This window comes from Sphaerodactylus townsendi, linkage group LG05, assembly GCF_021028975.2.
Source record: "Sphaerodactylus townsendi isolate TG3544 linkage group LG05, MPM_Stown_v2.3, whole genome shotgun sequence".
Classification (NCBI taxonomy): domain Eukaryota; kingdom Metazoa; phylum Chordata; class Lepidosauria; order Squamata; family Sphaerodactylidae; genus Sphaerodactylus; species Sphaerodactylus townsendi.
Window position 1 is genome coordinate 74,480,599 of NC_059429.1, and position 19,785 is coordinate 74,500,383.

The 19,785-nt window shown below is 40.1% G+C and overlaps 1 protein-coding gene across 5 annotated transcripts in view; it reads left to right on the forward strand.

The window, feature by feature from the left end:
• Positions 1-19,785, forward strand: part of ERI3 (ERI1 exoribonuclease family member 3) — a 272,372-nt gene that overhangs the window by 6,059 nt on the left and 246,528 nt on the right. For 3 of the 5 annotated variants that reach the window (XM_048497063.1, XM_048497064.1, XM_048497061.1), the window contains exon 2: positions 15,041-15,312. In XM_048497063.1, the coding sequence (XP_048353020.1) occupies positions 15,064-15,312 (249 nt within the window). In that variant the 5' untranslated portion in view covers positions 15,041-15,063. Of the gene's footprint in view, positions 1-8,153; positions 8,170-9,735; positions 9,767-15,040; positions 15,313-19,785 lie in introns of those variants that run through there. The other 2 variants (XM_048497065.1, XM_048497062.1) reach the window with 2 other exon arrangements.

Below are 19,785 nucleotides of genomic sequence, written 5' to 3' on the forward strand. Positions count from 1 at the left end.
CAGTAGGAATTGAATAAAATGAAAATAAAAAATTGTCAAAATGCATTGGATACTTTTCAAAACAGTTTGACCACAGTTTGAGGCTTTCCCCTCTTGTTGTCATCTCCCCTTTTTGGATCAGGGACACCAGCTGTTCTATTGTAAGAAGAGTTAACACCCTTCTAAATCCAGTGAAGTAAATGGGTTTAGGCAGGTGTTCTTAGGATTTTGTGAGTTTCTTGGCTTGTTACTTGAGAGAGTACTTCAATGCATACCTCAACTTTTAGTTTATCAATTCTGTATATGGTTTATTTAGTATAGAAAATCTTGTTTACGTTGTAAATTGGACGTGCAATTCATGTAAAGGATTGTTTGTGTTAGTGGTGTAAAACATTGTTTAAATGTTTTCCAAAGGCTGGAAAACTGGCAACATATTACCTGTCTGTTTCAGTATCTTCATTTCCTGTGAAATGTGTATTTCAAATCTGGCCATACTGCTAATTGTTTGCATGTAACACTGACAATTGAACATTTTAACATACTAATTTTCTTGACCAAAATCAGTAGCCGAGCTAAGAATATGCCTGTGAATTAAGTAGTTTATGAGAATGTTAATATTTAAAAAAATATTGTTAGTTCAAATTGTTGCTTTATTAAACAAAATTTATATCTCCAGACAATCTCTGTCCTTTCAAAAGCAAAACAATTCTACTGTTTCCTATTTTAACAATCTTTTCTCTTAGAATTCTGGTTCTCGAAAAGAGTGCTTAAGAAGAAATGGTCAAAATGCATTGGATGCTTTTCAAAATAGTTTGGCCACAGTTTGAGACTTTCCCCTCTTGTTGCCTTTTTATAGAGCTGTATGTTCCCACAGTAGTATAGGAGATGCTTTGCTGTGTTGTCTTTGAACATTACTTCAGTAATGTTTAGATGGGGGAACTGCACAGATAAGTAAAATATGGCTTATCCCCAAGGAGTGGGCTGACATTTCTGTAGGAGGCAGTCATGTCATTCACCTTGACATACAATTCTTCCATGTAGATGTATTTGTGTGGCATGGGAAGATGATACAGTGTGATGGATTCCATTTTGCATTCTGCCTGGGTAACATGTGATTTGATTTTGTGTTGTTCCTATGTAAGGATGTTATTTTTGTGGCATATAATTTAATGATAATCAAGTGCATCTCATTCACATCTCTCATTACTTGTCTTAATTAAAAAATGTTTCCAAATAGTCTTTTCTTCTCAGGTGTGTGTACAATTTAGTAATTTTTAAAAACTAATTAAGAACCTTGCATGCTCGAGTTCTTCATGAGAATGTAGACTTGGCGATTTGTTTTGATTACAAATGCAGTATTTTTGTGATATTTTGCACACTCTCAGGGTTTCCTTACTGAAATCTTGCCTTTAAAAGATTTTGAATTGGAGCCTGCCTACTTACAAACTCCATGGATAGTAATGGTCTAATGACCATTACCTTGAACTGGTGCAATGACCTTTACCTTGAACTGGTCTAATGACCATTAATGTGAAGCATGAAGAAACCTTTATTAGGCATTAAAATTAAAAAGGAACTGAAACCGAGAAATATTACAATTAGAAGAGAAACATTATTTCAAAACATTCAAAACACGTGAAAGGAATGTGGCTACAGCTTTCGATATATGGAAGCAGCGGAGAGGAGTAGCAGTGGAGAGGAGGAGTGGGACAGAAAGCACTAGGTGAGCTCTGGTTTTCTTTTTGGAGGGATTTTCTCAAAGCCAGATCTTTAACAGTCTTTGAGGGCTTGGGAAGGCTTTTGTTTGAGTGGAGTTTTTTTTCCTTTGTTCTGGCCGTGTGCTTGCCTTAGGCTTCTGAGAGGTGGGGCTTGCTATTACCTCTATTGCTCACTCTGGAAGCAGCAGTTCTTTTACTCAATAAGGACGTTCCTTTTGAGGGAGAGTAGAAGATACATTGGAGTCTTTACAAGGGGTTAGGGCTTCAGCCATTAGGTCTTGTCCTTGGAGCACAGTAAACAGGGGCTTGTCTAAACAGGTAAGGGGAGCACTTTTTTTGTTGAGAAATTCTTACAGGACTTTTTGAAAGGAGGCCATGCAGTACTTAACTGCTAAGTATGGCTGGTGGGGGAGTTGCAGTTACTTGCAACATCTGTGGGATGTTTGTTTTGCTGGAGGATGTGTGTAAGTTGGTTGCTTTCTTAGAAGAGAAGAGCAGCTTGAGGTGCAATTATCCTTCATGACATTAGCAAAAAGGAAGATTTCCTGGACAGAGTGGAAAAGATGATACTGGGTGAGGAACACATTGGGGATCTCCGAGGAAGATAGCGACTCTCAAACACTGAAGGTGGGCAATTGGAGGAATGTGACACAAAGAAGTAAAAGGACTAGGGAGCATTCTGTGAGCTTAAAGCTACAAAATTGATTCGAAGTTCTCTCCCTTCTCAGTGAGGATAAGGAACAGGCACAGGAACAACAGAGTCAGACCTCAGAGAATGTGCAAGCAATAGAAGGTTCAGCCCATAGAATGGCCCCTGCAAAACCTCAGAGAAGACATGTAGTTGTGGTTGGGGACTCCCTGTGGAGGAGAACAGAAGCAGCGATTTGCAGGCCTGACAAGATGTCGCGAGAGGTATGCTATCTCCCTGGGGCAAAAATCCGTGATATCACTGAGAGGCTGACAAGACTTGTTAAGCTCCTTTACCATTAGCCCTTCCTTTTGATCTACGTGGGAACAAACGACACAGCAAGATGTAGCCTTTGGGACATCAGAAGGGATTTTGAGGCTCTAGGAAGGAAACTGAAGGATCTGGATGTACAAGTTGTCATTTCATCTCTACTCCCAGTTGAAGGACATGGTCCAGAGAGAGAAAGAAGAATAGTGGAGGTGAACAACTGACTTCGCAAGTGGTGCTGCCAGTAACGATTTGGGTTCTTGGACCATGGTCTGTGGTTGCATGAAGAAGGACTGCTGGCAAGGGATGGGTTGCACCTCACACCTGTAGGTAGAAACATTTTTGCCAAAAGACTCACAAACCTGATTAGAAGGGCTTTAAACTGAGTTATGTTGGGGAGGGAGACAGTATTCAAGCAGACAGGAGTTCATCAAGTGATAGTGATGGTAGTCCAAAGGTTACAGAGATAACAGCGAATAGGTCAAGAAACCAACAGTGGAGGGAAAAAACCTTAATGAAGCAGCTAGAGGAAATACACCATGGCCTTTGATGTCCCTCCACAAATGCACAAAGCATGGGAAATAGACAAGATGAACTCAAACTCTTAACACAGCAAAACAAATATGATATTATAGGCATCACAGTTCGGAGAGAACTGTGACTAGCCCAGGGGTCTGCAACCTGCGGCTCTCCAGATGTTCATGAACTACAATTCCCATCAGGCCCTGTCAGCATGGCCAATTGGTAAAAATTAAGGGGGAGAGAAACAGCACTGATCTCATTGTGCGGGTCTATTATAGACCCCCCCATGCCAGTCTGGATGATGCATTCTTGGAACAGATGACCAAACATTCAGAAAGAAAAGAAGTAGTAGTAATGGGAGATTTCACTTATCCTGATATTTCTTGGGTGTCAAACTCTTCCATGACAGTTAGGTCCAGCAAATTTTGTACTTGCCTTGCAGACAATTTCATGGTCCAGAAGGTGGAAGAAGCAACAAGGGGAACGGCAAGTTTCGATCTGCTCGTAACTAATAATGATTACCTGATTAGTGGAGTGAAAGTGGTAGGATCCTTAGATGGGAGTGATCATGTTCTTCTGGAGTTTGTTATACAGTGGAAAGGGGATGCTAAGTGTAGTCATACATGCATTCTAGATTTTAGAAAGCAGATTTCAGTACGCTTAGGAATCGACTGGGTGTGATCCCATGGTCAAAAATACTAAAAGAGAAGTGGGGTGCATGGTGGCTGGGAGTTTCTTAAAAGTGAGAAAATTTCAAAGAGTTCCAATGAGGAGGAAAAATGGGAGGTGTCTAAAGAACTTTCAACTGAGCTAAGATTTTTAAAAGACATGTACAAGAAATGGAAAAGGGGGGAAATCACCAAAGAGTAATTCAAACAAATAACCAGGATGTGTAGGGAGAAAGTCAGAAAAGCTAACGCTCATAATGAGGTGAGGCTTGCCAGAGAGGTTAAAAACACCGAAAAGGCTTTTTTGGTTATGTCCGTAGCAAAAGGAAGAAAAAAGGTAGGATAAAGTAACTGAATGGAAAAGATGGCAAAATGCTAACAGGGGATGTAGAAAAGGCAGAACTAATGCTAACAGGGGATGTAGAAAAGGCAGAACAACACCTTCTTTGCCTCAGTCTTTTCACAAAAAGGAAACAGTGCTCATCCAGGGGAAAATGAAACAGACGATACAGTAGGATAAATTCAGCACATAATAGTTAGTATAGGAACACCTGGCTACTTTAAATGAATTCAAATCTCCAGGCCCTGATGAGCTACATCCCAGGGTATTAAAAGAACTGGTAGAAGTAATCTCAGAACCACTTGTTATAATCCTTGAGAAATTCCTGGAGTACAAAAGAAGTCCCAGGGGACTGGAGGAGGGCTAATGTTATCCCCATTTACAAAAGGGGGAAAAAGGAGGACCTTAATAATTACCGTCCAGTCAGCCTGACATCAATACCAGAGAAGATTCTGGAGCAGATAATTAAACAGATGGTCTGCCAGCACTTAAAAGGGAATACTGTGATCACAAAAAGTCAGCATGGGTTTCTGAAAAACAAGTCATTCCAGACTTTTTTTGATAGAGTGAGAAGTTTGGTATATGAATGGAATGCTGTTGATGTAGCATACCTTGATTTTAGTAAAGCTTTTGTTAATATTCTTTCAAGTAAGCTAGTGAAATGTGGACTTGACAGTGCTACTGTTAGATGGATTTCTAATTGGTTGACTGATCGAATTCAAAGGGTGCTTATCAATGGCTCATCTTCATTGTGGAAAGAAGTGACTAGTGGGGTGCCACAGGGCTCTGTCCTGGGCCCAGTGCTATTCAATATTTTTGTCAATGACTTGGATGATGGAACAGCGGGTATTCTAATTAGAAGTGCAGATGACACCAAAATAGGAGGAGTAGCTAATACCTCAAAGGTCAGAGTCAGAATTCAAAATGATCTGGACAGATTAGAGAGCTGGGCCAAAACAAAGAAAATGGACTTCAACAGAGATAAATGTAAGATACTACACTTAGGCAGAAAAAATTAAATGCACAGATATAGGATGGGTGCCACCTGACTTGACAACACTACATGTGAAAGGGATCTGGGAGTCTAAGTAGACCACAAACTGAACATGAGTCAACTGTGATGCAGCAGCCAAGAAAGCCAATGTGATTCTGGACTGTATCAATAGGAGTATAGTGTCTAGATCGAGTGATGTGATTGTGCCTCTCTATTCTGCATTGGTTAGACTTCACCTGAAATATTGTGTATAGTTCTGGGCACCACAATTCAAGAAGGATATTGACAAGCTGGAATGGATCCAGAGGAGGCAACCAAAATGGTAAAAGGTCTGTAATCCATGCCCTATGAGGAGAGACTTAGGAAGCTGGGTATGTTTAGTTTGGTGAAGAGAAGGCTAAGAGGTGACATAATAGCCATGTTTAGATATTTGAAGGGATGTCATGTTGATGAGGGAGCAAGTTTGGTTTCTGCTGCTCCAAAGACTAGGATCAGGAGTAATGGGTTCAAGGTGAAGGAAAAGAGATTCCACGTAAACATCAGGAATTCCTGACAGTAAGGGCTGTTTGACAGTGGAATTCACCACTTCGGAGTGTGGTGGAGTCTCCTTTGGAGATTTTTAAAGAGAGGCTGGATGGCCATCTGTCAGCAGTTCTTTGATTATGTGTTCCTGCATTACAGGAGGTTGGACTTGATGGCCCTTGTGGTCTCTTCCAATTCTATGATTCTATTCTATTTCTATCTCAGAATTATTCATTAGCCTAATATGCTCCCAGTGCATTAAAAGAGCTATGGGTTCTCTGAAGATACTTTGTTGTTGGATACGAGAACAGGTGAACTTAGAAATGATGAAGTGCAGTAACAGAACTGTGCTTAGTAGTTCTTTAGTGAGTTCCCTTGAGATGTATTCAGCCATAAAATGGTTATCTTCCTTCCCTGAGCTTGGCTTCTGCTGGAAAAGGCTGGGATAGACACTGATTAAAATAAAAATAAAGTTAAAAGTTAGGTAGAGTAGTCTGCCTTTCCATTTTGTAAGTTCCTCCTAGATGAGAGCAGTGGTCTCTGCAACCCAGCATCTCTTTCTGAAAATGGCTGATGTTGGGATTCTTCAGTAGAAGTGTAGAACAAAGAATGTAAACGAAGACCTGTTCCAACCATCCTCATTATACTTGGCCATTGATGTGTGTCTGTCCATCCATCCCTATCAGTGTATGATGGTTCCTCATGCCTGGTATCCCAATTATCTTGGTTTTATAACTGTGTTCACATCCTTCCTTAAAAAAAATACTTATAATGGACATTAATATGATAAACACACATATGCCCTACAAGAAAGATGCTCATGTGCATGAACTGGACTGTTGTAATAAAACAATCTAGTCTCACTCCCTATGTTGTCTCATTTACAGATAGATATTTTTCATTATAGGATGGTCAGTCTGTGAAAGCACAAGAATGCATGATCCTTATATATGCGGGAAACAGTACAGAAGCTGGTCGTCACTTTGGAAAGGTGCTTCCAGTGGTTACAAGACACTGCTTTTGAGTAATGTTCCCGGATCCAAGTTCTCCATTCCTTAGCCCCTTCATTTGAAATCTTTGTTATATGAATTTTGAGTTGATCCAAATATGGTAAGCCTTTTGAGGCACCTTAATAGTCATGCAGATAGGACAGTTGTTTGAGGTGGTAGTAGCGTCTCTTGTTCCTGTTGACTTGATTGATGTGATGCATTAGAAATTGCATAGTGGGCGTGAAAATGGCACTAGGTTAGCACTGAAGGTGAGTCTGAAAGCGTTTTCATTTGTGGACTGTGTCCAAAGCTTATGTATCCAGGTTTTGTATTCTCTACAAGGAAGATCTTGCACTAAGAAGAAATGGAGGTGATGCTCTTGGACTGGTGTGGATTGTGAAGATCTAAATATATTTTACCATTTCACTTAACACTTGCTTAATGGGGAGTGGAGCATAAAGGATAGCAGGGAAATAGATTTTGCCAAAAAGATCAACACAGCAACTGACTACAGGATGATGCCAACAAAACCACTTCAGCTGACTGCTTTATGAGTGTATCTGTTTTTTGCTGAGCGCCATCTGCCTCAATTTTGCCAATGCATGAGTTTGATTTGTTTTAATTAAACTTGCCTGTAAAATTTAAATATTAGTGTTCTGCACAAAGATCCCATAAACCTAAGATTCATAAGTTAGCTTGCCTTTTCAAAAATTAGTTGTACACCTAAGTGTCATTTTTCTCTTCCTTTTCCCTTCTTTTCTTTCTTTTTTTGGAGGGAACTACAGGGCAGACATTATGCATTTCTCATGGGGCAGTCAGGGTCTCTCTTCTGCCATCAGTAGAAGAAGGGACTTGAAGATTACTGTCTTCCCTGGAGTGGCAAATTTGGTTTCTCTCTTCCTTCTTTAAGAACACATTCACACTCATGGTATTCCTTCTGTTTCTCCAGATATGTGCTGGTCCAAGCTTCATGATAGTCTTGGTTTCAGTATCTCTTCAGTAGAAAGCTTGTATAATGGTAACACAGGGAGCAGTCCTAAGAATGTCTACTCAGTAGTATATCCCATTTTAGTCAATGGGACATAGTCTTTAAAAAGCCTTATCAGGATTGCAGCTGTAATTCAGTGTAAAAGGTGTCTTATTGGATCATAGTATCTAGCTCAATATTAGGGCTTAATTTGCATCAGAGTTTACTGGGACGTAGAGTAGTTCTTGACCATCAGCAACCAGAAGGTAATGTGAAAATGGCATTGATTAGAGACATTTGCCTTCATGTAAATGGAGGACAGCATATATTAATGACCCAAATATCTGATTAGCTTGCCTTACTTGCTACACTGCCACAAGAAATCTAACCAACCATTTTTTGTTTCCCCTTCTAACATTTTGTTAGAAAAAGTTCATGATCACAGCAGACAAAGCTGCAAGCAAAATGTAACAATCTGTAATAGTGTATGAAAATCTCATTTGCCATTCCTCCAGGTGAATATTGCCTGAGTTATTGGGTATTGCCATTTTGAACGTTGTACGTTTTCAGTGTGACACTACTGAATCTGCAGAACTACTTTATTGCATGTCAGCTACATGTCACAGCCATAAGGAGTTGTTTCTGGATAATATGAAATTGTGAGCTAGAGCAGTAGACGGTATTGCAGGATATAATCTGACCCTAGTCATGTAGGAAATACATTCACAGAGAAAATTATTCAAGTGGTGAATACAACCGGAATGCAACAACTATCTATCTAATGGGTGGTGTTTACTTATTTTTCTTAGTGCAATTGCCAAAGCTAAGATCATTAACTTTCATTTATTTAATAATGCAAGTTTGTAACCCGTAAAGAAAGAGCAGCATAGAAGAGAAGCACACTTTATTATCCCGAGTTCAGTGGCAGCTTTCTTGAAAAAGACATGCTGGGGTTCCAACCTGGCCAGAGACCCATTCTCAGATAAGGTGCCACAGGATGCTTCACTTCTTTATCCTCAGACATAGCAGGTCTCCTGACCTGGATAACCCCAGGCTGGACTGATGTCATCAGATCTCAGAAGCTAAGCAGGGTCTTCTTTGGTTAGTATTTGGATGGACAACTTCTAATGAACATAAGGGTTGTGATGCAGAGCAAGGCAATTGCAACCCAGCTCCAAACATCTCTTGCCTTGAAAACCAGTCACTTAATGGTACAAAAAAAATTGCTCTGCCTCCTAACCCAAGATTATGTGGGGTGGGAAATGGCTAGGCAATAGTTAGGAAAATTAATTATATACAGACTCATATTCACCATAAGGAGGACACCATTGCATCACAAAGGCTCAGCTCATTCCCAGCTGTCAGCAAAGTGAGCGATGATTGGCAACACCTCTTGGACTGGGCCACTGCCAGTGATGGCTTAGGATGTGATAGACAGGTGCCAGAAACAACACCTTGAGCCACCTCTGACTTCACAAGTTCCAGTGTTCTGGCACTGAAAACAAGGCCCAAAGCCTTAAAGCATAATTCCCCATCCTTCTTGAACCTGTGGACACTTTTAAGCATTTTGAGAATGGGCACTGCAATATAAATGTCTGCTGGAGGAGGGGTTCCACAAAATGTTGTGAGATTCCAACTAATCACCTTCCCATTAAGAAGAGTGCTATTTCCAAACAGGTGTCCTTGAAGACTCAAAGTTAATGCCTTCTGGATCCTTCTAAGGCACCTCCTCTACACCAATATTGGTTCTTTGATAGAAGACACAGCTTGGGGAAGAAGCAAGTGGGCACCAGGAAATACTTCAGCAGGGACCATATTGGGGTGGTTCTGGAAATAAGCTTTGGGTAAAATTAAGACTTGCACACAGCACAGAAATGGGCCTATACATTTTATGCCTGGAATAGCTACGTTTGAAGAGGAAAAGTCATTTCTACTACTTAACCAAATTCATTGACTACTTAAATTATGTCTCTATGTCTGTTCTCAGAGATACACACAAGTGGGTCAGATCCAGATACTGTTTTGAATATAAATAACAGATGTGGTGCTGATAGAAGTTAAACAACTTCTGGATAGAGGTCCAGGTCCAAGAAAGCATGAAGTTAGTACTTGGTGAGATGAGCATGCTTAAATTCTGGTCATATAGGTTTTCTATAATTCTTCGCCAAAAAAGCTGATCCTTGCAGTACATGTAAATTTAACAGACCAGGGAAGGGGGGGCACAGCATCAATTGTTAATCATGAGAAGGGGAAAAGAGCTGTGAGGTGCTCTGAAACCCCACTCTCAAGCCTATCTTTGCAGCCTTTACAGGTTACAAACTTTGACTGGCAGCCACAGGTGCAGGCAAAACGTCCGGAGAAAATGCTTCTAGAACACGACCATGCAGCCCGGAAACCACACAACACCCCAGTGATTCCAGCCGTGAAAGCTTTTTTATCTTTTTTATCTTTTTATATGACCACTTTTGGGACAAAGGACAATAACAGAATCATAAAACCACACTAAAAAACATTAAAATAGTCACACAATCAAGTCCTAGAAGGGGCAGCCAAATCATATGTCACATTTGGAGCTAGTTGTCTGTCTGGAAGGATGAGCAATGCTGGGGGTTTGCTTTCTCTGCCTTCAAGAATGCAAGGGAGCATGGTAGTGTGAACAAGCCTTAAATCGGGTTTGGAATATCTTCCCTCCCGCTTCAGTATCAAAAGTATTGCTGTAAGCTGTCCTCCTGATATTTATATGGAGAACTAGGATATAAACATTTTAAACAAATAAGCATAATTTTACAGCTACTCTGGTTTAGTTGTAAACAAGGAAAGGGTTTATATTCTCTTAGCCCCCCACAACCCATTTCAGTGCATTTCAGGACTCAGGGCAGGGCCTTCTAAATTAAAATTTATTTGCACAACAGCGATTTTAAATGTACATGGATGGGTAAATTTGGACGTATTTATTGGGTATATTAGCTGTAGTGACTGTGTCCTTTTTTTTGTTGTTCAGTGTACTTTCCTGTTTACTTGGTGAGGTCAGGTCTTTGCCACAATAAAATATTACAGAGTAGCTGCTTTCCTCCAGAACATTACATCTGCCTGATAGCCCCACAGCTACACAGCTTGGCAGGTTTGAAGATTTAAAAGGCATCTTTCTCAAATACATGTTACTCCTTGATGGGTTGGAAGTGACTGTTACTAACTTCTATTTGGCTGTAATGCATTTATTAATGACAATAAAATGTGCCAGATGGAAAGATGGTAGCTATAGCAGGGAACCTTTAGGATACGTACAAGGCTAGAATGGGAGCTGCTTATTATTTTTGTAGCTTAGTATTCCAGTTTTTGAGACTTGATCTGTTGCCGTATAGAACCAACATCCTTCTCTTCTGTTCCCGTTCCCCCAAGTGTTAACTCACTACAGTGTGAACCAGCTTATTCAGTAAGAATCTCAGCTTGCAAAATGAGCTCAATCTTTAACCTTTTCACATACAATGTGTGAATGTATTCCTAACCAAAAATCTTTCCGCTGGAAGGTTATAAAATGTGTATTTACCTGACCTGTTCATCTGCAATTATCTTCTAATCTGGTTCTTTGCTGGGCTCTCAGGTAAATAGAGCTCTAAACGTTCTTCAAGCCATATTATTTACCTCATTAAGTGTGCATTTTGGCATGTGCATTATTTACTTGATGGAGTAGAGGATATAGAGAAGCACTTGCTATCTGTTGTGTAAATAACCCCTAATTTTCATAAGTGACTGGACCTCCTGTCTTTGTCCTTTGGTGTAAGTCTTTTTTGCTCTGCATAATGTTCTTCAAAGGGCTCTTCCTGCCCTTCATTGCAACAGGAAGGCAATAATATGCATACTAATGGAAGGGAAGTCTGAGGTTCTTTACTTCTACATTGCTGGTATCCTTAACCACTAAGGTAAAAGGTGTTTGTTTTCCCAAGTTTTCTTTCTTTTGGGATTAACTGGATGGCCAAATAAAATAAGAGTAAAGGTGCAGATATTGACACCTATCACATGTGTGAATAATTGTATAGGCAAGCAACTATTATTGGGCCTTGTAACTACTTACAGTTAACATATACTTGTGTTGAATAATCTGATCACGTATCTTGTACATTAGTTTCCACTATTGTAAAATGGTTCTTACAAGTTTTACAGTACAGACTTCAACAGAATGGCACCTGCAGAAGTCAGTGGGCCTAGAAGGGGTAAAGTGTTTTTCTTCTGTGTTTTGCCTTCAAATAACTGTTGGCTTAATGTGACCCTGTAGCGTTTTAAGGCAAGTGACATTCAGAGATGGTTTGCTATTGCCTATCTCCAAGTAGTAGTTCTGGACGTCCCTGGTGGTCTCCCATTCAAATAGTAGCCAGGGCTGACCTTGTTAGCTTCTAAGATCTGACAAGATTGGGCTAGCCATGGGTATCCAGGTCAGGGCAACTCTGTTTAGCGCTGAACTTTTAGATTTTTTAAAATATCCCATTTGGGATCATGACTTGTAAAACGAAGCCAGAAACCCCCCAGGTTTTAGGCCAATGATCCCCTTCATGGAATCCTTGATCCCTCATCAACCCCCAGGCATGTGAAATAAATAAATAAATATTATCAATAATAAATGTATTTATTCTTTAAAGTTCATTGTATCATTTTATGTATTTTTATTTCTTATGCAAATGTCCGCTTTTGACCCCTAAAAGTTCATAATCGACCTTGGTGTTTATCGACTACCCTTTGACCCCTAGGCATTTATTGACCTCTTGAATAGTACCACTGACCCCCCAGGGGGTATCAACCACTTTGGAAACCCCTGGACCAAGCAATCTGAACAAACTCCTAATCCTCGTTCAATATCCCATTCACATTACAGTTGGGTGCACCGTAGATTAGCAGCTTTGTTGTAAGGCATATTTTAGGACTGGCCATGGAGAGGTGATCTTGATTGTGATTCATAGGAAGAGTATTGTTCTTTTGGCAGGGAAAGTTAATTGGTTAGAGTTTATTTGGCTTTAGGTTTACCGGTGCCTTCTGGGTGGTATGAGTAGTTCATTTCATGGAGCCTGTCTTTAACCTGTTCTTGCCTTAATCTTCTGTTGTATATACTACTACTGTGGAATTGTACCTTATGTTCAATTTTCTAGTGATGAAATCATTAATTGATCAATATTGCATTTAGACAGGAGCGAATCCTGTGAAAATAGTTTACAACAATGTCAGTAGAAGTGACTTTATTTAATGGGAAAAAAAACATTGTCCTCCTTCCCTGAAATTTAGGACAGCATACATAGTCCACCTGCGCTGTATCTCACAACATTTCTGTGAAGTAGTTTACATTGACAAACAGCAATTGGCCAAAATGCCAGCTATGAACTTCCTGGCTGACTAGAGATATGAATTTTGGTGTCCTCATCCTAATCCCATCACTGCCAATTATATCATACTGATTGTTTGTGGACCTTTTGATTCAGATTATGGTAAAGTTATTTTTTAAATTATGAAAGATTTTTATTGTTAAGAATTTCCTTTGGATTAATTATTATGTTTGACTAGGGTGGAGATTAAACCAAGTGGAGCCCCTCTGTAATCCTTGAATAGTTTACAGAAGAAAATTAATATTAATATTTACAGAAGAAAATGTAAGATTTATAGAGATTACAGGGGTCAGTTCATTCAGAGTAGGTGTGCAAAGCTGGCATCTATATCTTTCAATGTTCTTCACAGAAAAGTAGTGGTTAAGATGTTGGACTAGGATCTGCAGAACCCAGGTTCAAGTGCGTACTTGCACCATGGAAACATGCTGGGTGACCTTGGGCAAATCACACACTCTCAGCCCCAACGCTGGCTAATATTTGGATGGGAGACATCCATGGAATACTAGGGCCATGACACAGAGATAGACAATGGCAAACCACCTCCGAATCTCAAATGTTAATGTTATCAGAATTATAAACATTCAGTGCAGATTGGTATAGCTGTGAGAGCAAGGTCCTCATCAGGACAGAATCAGAGTTGAAATGGATTAAAAGATCGTTTTCCCTACCCAAAAGCACAGCCATCCTCCCCAAATCAGTTTATGCAAACCAGACAAAGTATGAAGCAAGTAGACAACAGGGCAGTAGAAAGCAGTAGCTACAGATCTTGTGCAAGTAAGCCAAACCATGTGGTGTTGGGGAAGGCAAAGAATACCTGTGACTTGGAGGAAAGTATTTCCTCATTGAAAGTGCAGCAGTTGGACAGACCATGAATGCCAGACAAGTATTGTGCCAATATAGAGGTGTAGTTAATACTGGAGTTTATACACCAAAAACAAAATATACATTATTCATTAATAGACTGTGTAAAAAGCAAGCACCTGTACTTAAGAGCACAGGCATATAGCATGGAGAAGAGTATTCTGCTGGAGGTAGTCAAGTCAAAGAAGCATATTCATAGAGTTCTCAAAATGCTTTTGGTTGTCCAGGTTGTTTTGCCTCTCGGTGACTTGTTTGGCTGTGATCCTATTGATTCTTTTGGGGGCTTCTCTCCACATGGCTGCTCCAGTGAGTGGTAATTGAGTTTTTATTGGAGATACAGTTCCCCCCGCCCCATTCCCTTGCACTAGCCAATAGAACCTAAAAATAATCTCCTCTGTTGTGCTATTCTAATTTGTATTTAATAAGTTAAGACTGTTGGTTAATTAGCAAACCTTTTGTTGATGCACAGCCTTAAATTAATCTCTTTGTCAACAGCTCAGTAGCTGCCAGTGCAAATCTTAATCTAGTTTGTTGTGGGATGTGAAATAAACTTCCAGATTGCAATGTTTATATACGATTCTAGAATAGATACTTCTGGATCAACCTGTCCATTATTTACCATTGCTAAAGCCTGCTTGTAGGTCTGATTTGTCCTTTATTTTCTGTATTTCTTCTGAGGCAGTGTTGTTTTATATTCCTGATAGTCTGCCATAGCATTGTCCAGTGAGTTGTGTTGAGTTCCTGCGGTGTTTCCATGTTATTTTGGTGGGAGGTTAAAACAGTTTTATTTTGCTGAGCACCAGGGAAGGAAAATATATAAAGTGTTATAGCTTCAAACTCTGCTACTGCTTTTACAGTTTTATTTAATACTTTAGTTGTTTAGATTTATATTTTAAGTTATTTTTGTTACAGCCTTGGGTATGTTGTTAGAAAGGCAGGGTATACATGTATTGTAGTGGCCTTTGGCCAAATTCAATAAATTTTATTACTAACACAAAAGTATATTAAATATGTAAATGCATGTTAAATTAATAAGAATTACTTCCTAGTTCTCTGTTCAAGTTCAAAAAGGAACTTGAATTTTTGTTTCTATATGGTAGTGAAAGTGAAATATTTTGCTTATGGGAGTAACATTACATTTTATTTTCTTTTGAAGTTCCAGATGCTGCTAGATGTTCAATGGTAGCACTTGTCCATATCACAGCAGGGAAGCTTCACCTGAAATTACTCTCTCGAGTGAGGAATACTCTGCACTCCCCTCTGTGGTGTGGCATTTTCCAAGGGTACGGCTTTAATACAACCGAGAAACTGGCGTCTCACGGCTTTGCTTCCATGGCAGCAATGTCATCCTTTCCCCCACAGAGGTATCACTACTTCCTAGTGCTGGATTTTGAGGCCACATGTGACAAGCCGCAGATCCATCCCCAGGTAATTGTTTGATTCCACTTGGGCTTGTCTTAAAAGGGATGTGCTTTGCAATCTGTATCTCCTTGTCTTGTCCCCTCTGAACTGCAGGTCAATATTACTTTTCATTTGAAGATGAGTGTGACATCTGAGAACCCAAGATGATCTCAAAGTTCTGTGGCTGTGGTGGAATTTGAACTCTGGTTTGACATGGCTTGCTGAAGTTTTATTTTTTTTTTCAGGGAGAACCACTGGTTGCCTGTTGGATAGTGTTGAACCTGGAGCTGAGAGAGCTCAGTTCTGTGCTCATTTGAGGGGGTCACTTAGCTTTGGGTGAGCTGCGTTTGGACATTCAGTTCTTTAAGATTAGGCCGTTTCCGCATGGGCCAAAAACGGCGGCCTGGGGGCGGTAAAAACGCCGCCCCCAGGCCGCCGTTTGACATAGCAGCGCTGCTGAAACACAGCAGCGCCGACCTGGCTGCCCTTCCTCCCTCAGGGCGGCGTCAGGCCGTCATAAGAAACAACCCTTTAAAGGGTTGTTTTTGAGGGACCAGCGTCTTCCCGGGCGAGCGCCGTGCTAACAGCACCGCCCGGGGAACACGCTGCTTCTTCCCTCTCCCATTTACCTATCGGCAGTGCAAAAGTTACGCCCTGCTGGCCTCCTAAGTCCCTCCCTCGCTGTCCTCCAACCCCTGGAGGTCGGAGGGCAGCGTGGGCGGGGCTTAGGAAGCCAGCAGGACGACGACAGCGAGAGGGAAGTAGGAGAGGGAAGGGGGAAGAGGCGGCTCCGTGCGGAGCCGCCTCTCCTGCGGCGGCCTCTGCTGGGGTCGCTCGCACGCTTGCGTGCGAATGGCCTCCACCCCCACGCCGGCAGAATTCTTGCCGGTGTGGGGGCGCATAGAGGCCCATGCGGAAACGGCCTTAGAAATTGCTTGCTTCACAATGGTATTATGAAGATAGATAAATGAAATTTTATTTTGCAATTTAAAGTGCCAGAGCTATAATCAGTACATTTTCCTTTATTTGCTACTTTTGATATTGTTCTCTACTGTTCCGTTCATATGAGTGATTGAGGAAGTTCTGTAGAATTCCTATACTTCCCATTCTAAGAAAGCAAGGACGCAGGAACTAAGCTTATCTCTGACCCGTGGTAATGCATTGGTTGTCCCCTACTGGCTTTGTACTTTTCTGTAGGGTTTGTAAATATTTCTGAATTGTGACCTAACTTTGTGACCTAACAGTGGTCACTGGATTCTGCTGGGGTGGTAAAATTAACACCTCAAGGTGTTAACTGAGAAGTCTGATATTTGTATCATGTCAAATATAATTTCTAAATATTATGGGGTTCTGGTACATCTTTTAAAATACATTTATTTTTATCTAGGAGTTCTGTTGTACACAAGCTAAATAAAGGGAAATGAACAAACATAATGGTGAGGAAACCCTTTTTAACACAGACTGGAAAAGATGACATTAACACTAAGGTGATTGTCATAGGCCAAATTATTAGTTTAGTATAGAAGTAGACCATACAGACAGTATATGAGCATCATCATAACATCTCTTTGGTGTGACTGCTGGGGAATAACCCACATAGAACCCAGTGTAGTTCCTTCAGGACGGGTGTTATATGATGATGTCCTGAGATATCCACTGGCAGACAGATCTTTGTTAATATGAGACTATTAACAAAACTACCTGGTAATAAATACTTCTGGTTTGGTTCAATCTCTTGACAATCCATACCAGCTGTAAAGCTCCTGCTGTGCTTTGGGGTGCTCTCAGGAGCAATATGCCATGCAGGACTGGGGAGGAAAAGGTCTTCTTCTGCCAGGCCTGACAGTTTGTAGGAGCTTGAACCCAACACAGTTTTCTGCGACATGTTTTGATTTACAGCGTGACCACTTCTAAGTGTTGAATGAGTTAGGCGTCATCACAATCAGTTATTTTTCCAATTTTTACATGAGTGAGAGTTGAGAAATCCTATAAAAGTTCCCACTCTCATAATACGCTATAGAAAGAGCCCTTTTTCTGTAGTCTCTCTGGGAAGAAGGGGGGGATTTTCTTACTGTAATTTTCTTGGTGTGAGATACCATCTGTCAGTCATGTCGATTGCACAACAACTTCTACTAAGCTGCCATCTTGGAATTGGCATTGTTCCATTCTTTGAAGCATGTTTCTGAAACTTCATAGTTTCAGACAAGTTTTGGTTCAAATTTTTGTAACCAGAAAATTCTTCAAAAATTCTGCAATTAGAAAATCAAAATTTTGTGTCTAGAATACAGCACAATCAGACTTATTTATGCTTACTTTGTTTTCTTAATTCCCATCATGGTATTTACACTTTGAAAGTTGCTGTAAAAGGAAGGTGGTGCGCTAGAAGGAAAAGTAAAGGAAAAGGAGCCTTTCAGGTCTTAGGAAACAATATTTGTGGAAGTCAAAGGTAGAAGAGCTGGAGCCCTAGGAGGGTATGTCCATTCTTTCCTATGTGATCTTTATAAACTCCAACATCATGAACCTCTCTTGGCTACACATTCTTCTTCTAAATGTGAATAACACACATGCTTTTTAAAGATTCCGTCACAGCTAAGCAGGTTCAAAGTTTTAATTTTGAAAAAAATGAAAGGGGTGAATCTCAGGATATTGAATATGCCTGCTATATTATGCTGCTTAGATTTCTGTGCTGTTACAGCTAAAGAAACCTCTCGCTTCTGTCCTTAGTATTTTGGATCAGAAACTGTTGCTGAATAAAGAATGATTCTTCCCTACATGCAGGGAAATCTGCAGTTGTAGGTTTCAGTCAAACAGTGTGAAATGGTTGGCTTAATTCAATTTTGCACTTCAAAGCTGTGAGTCAATAAAGTTGATTAGCGCATTTTCTTTCATTTAAAAATAAGTTAATTCCCACATGTATTAAAAGTAAAAACATGCAATGTTGCCTGAGGTACTTTTTCTGAAATATTTTAAATTTCTAGTAGGAGAAAATTTGATGGGATAGTTACTTGCAATTTTATGCTGTTTCCTGCTCCCTATTGGATTTGCCTATGGAGCTGGCTTTAGGAAAGTCCCTGTCTGGACTGCAGCCATTACAAGGGTCGTGTTGCTCATTATGTAGCTATCTTGAAGATGTGCCTTATTTGTTATTTTGCCTTATTTAGAGCCATTGGCCCAGTTAATTTGAAATAAACTGGATTTAAAAAGCAACACCCTTTCGGCTCTCCAGTAGTCTTGGATTAGAGGATCACAGTTGATTTTATAAAAGTAATTTAATGGAAATGCCTTAAAAGTTCCCTGAATAAGATGCCAGACTATATCCTGTGTACCCAACCTCCAGTTCAAGGACCTGTCAAAGCTGTAAATTGATTCTATCATGTCCCTTTGTATGTGTGGTTGGCCTGTGTGCATTTTGATGTAAAACCATGATGCATGTGGAGCTAGTTTACAGCTGGCAGTAAAAATGGAACATGAGTGGAATATGATTACTACAACTTTAAGGGCTGTGTCCCCCAAGTCCTTGCTGTGGAATGTAACTATATGTGCCATTGCAGCTTTGCTGTATATTTTGTGGGAAAGATAGAATGTTATACAACTGGGCCTTTTCATCAACTGGGTCTGTTGCTTGCCTTCACTGTGCTTGTCTGTCATGTAGAACTAAAGAGACTATCCTCAAAATAGCTCACTAAAAATTGAGAACTTGTTCCCTGTGTCAGAGTTATATTTCTTTACTGATGTACATTTAATGTGTGTCTGGAGACTAGTTTTTGGTGAGCAAGCTAATGCATAGGTTGTTTCATGAGCTAACTAACCTGTGCTTGCTGAATTCTTTGCTGGGAGCTGCGTAAGAACTAGAAACAGAGCTGGACTTCAGAGTACAGGTTAAAAAGCAGGAACAGCCAAGCTAACCAGTCTCTGACCCTATAAATCCGTACATAAAGGTAAAACACCATGATATGTCAGGGTTTGTCCTTGGAAATCCTGACTTTTAAAAAAAGAAAGGAATACATATTATTGCAGCATCACATTTACTTGCAGAATGAGAACACCAATAGTAATGCTTGGATCTGGCATACAGGATTAGGTCCATGTTTCAGGAGGAAGGTTAGGCAGAAATACCCGCATATACTCGTGTATGAGTCGACCCGCATATAAGTCGAGGCACCTAATTTTACCACAAAAAACTGGGAAAACTTATTGACTCGCGTATAAGTCGAGGGTGGGAAATGCAGCAGCTGCTGGTAAATTTCAAAAATAAAAATAGATGCCAATAAAATTACATCAATTGAGGCATCAGTAGGTTAAATGTTTTTGAATATTTATTTCAAAGAAAAACACTAAACTGGCTCTGTAAGTGGAAAAGAGGGTCAACAAGAACAATATGGTATCAACAATAACTTTAAAAGTACAAAAACCTTAGCTCAACCAGCAACCAAGCTAAAACACAAGAGTTAAAATCCTTCAAAACTGGATTCCTCATCATCATCTGTATGTCCAAATGTA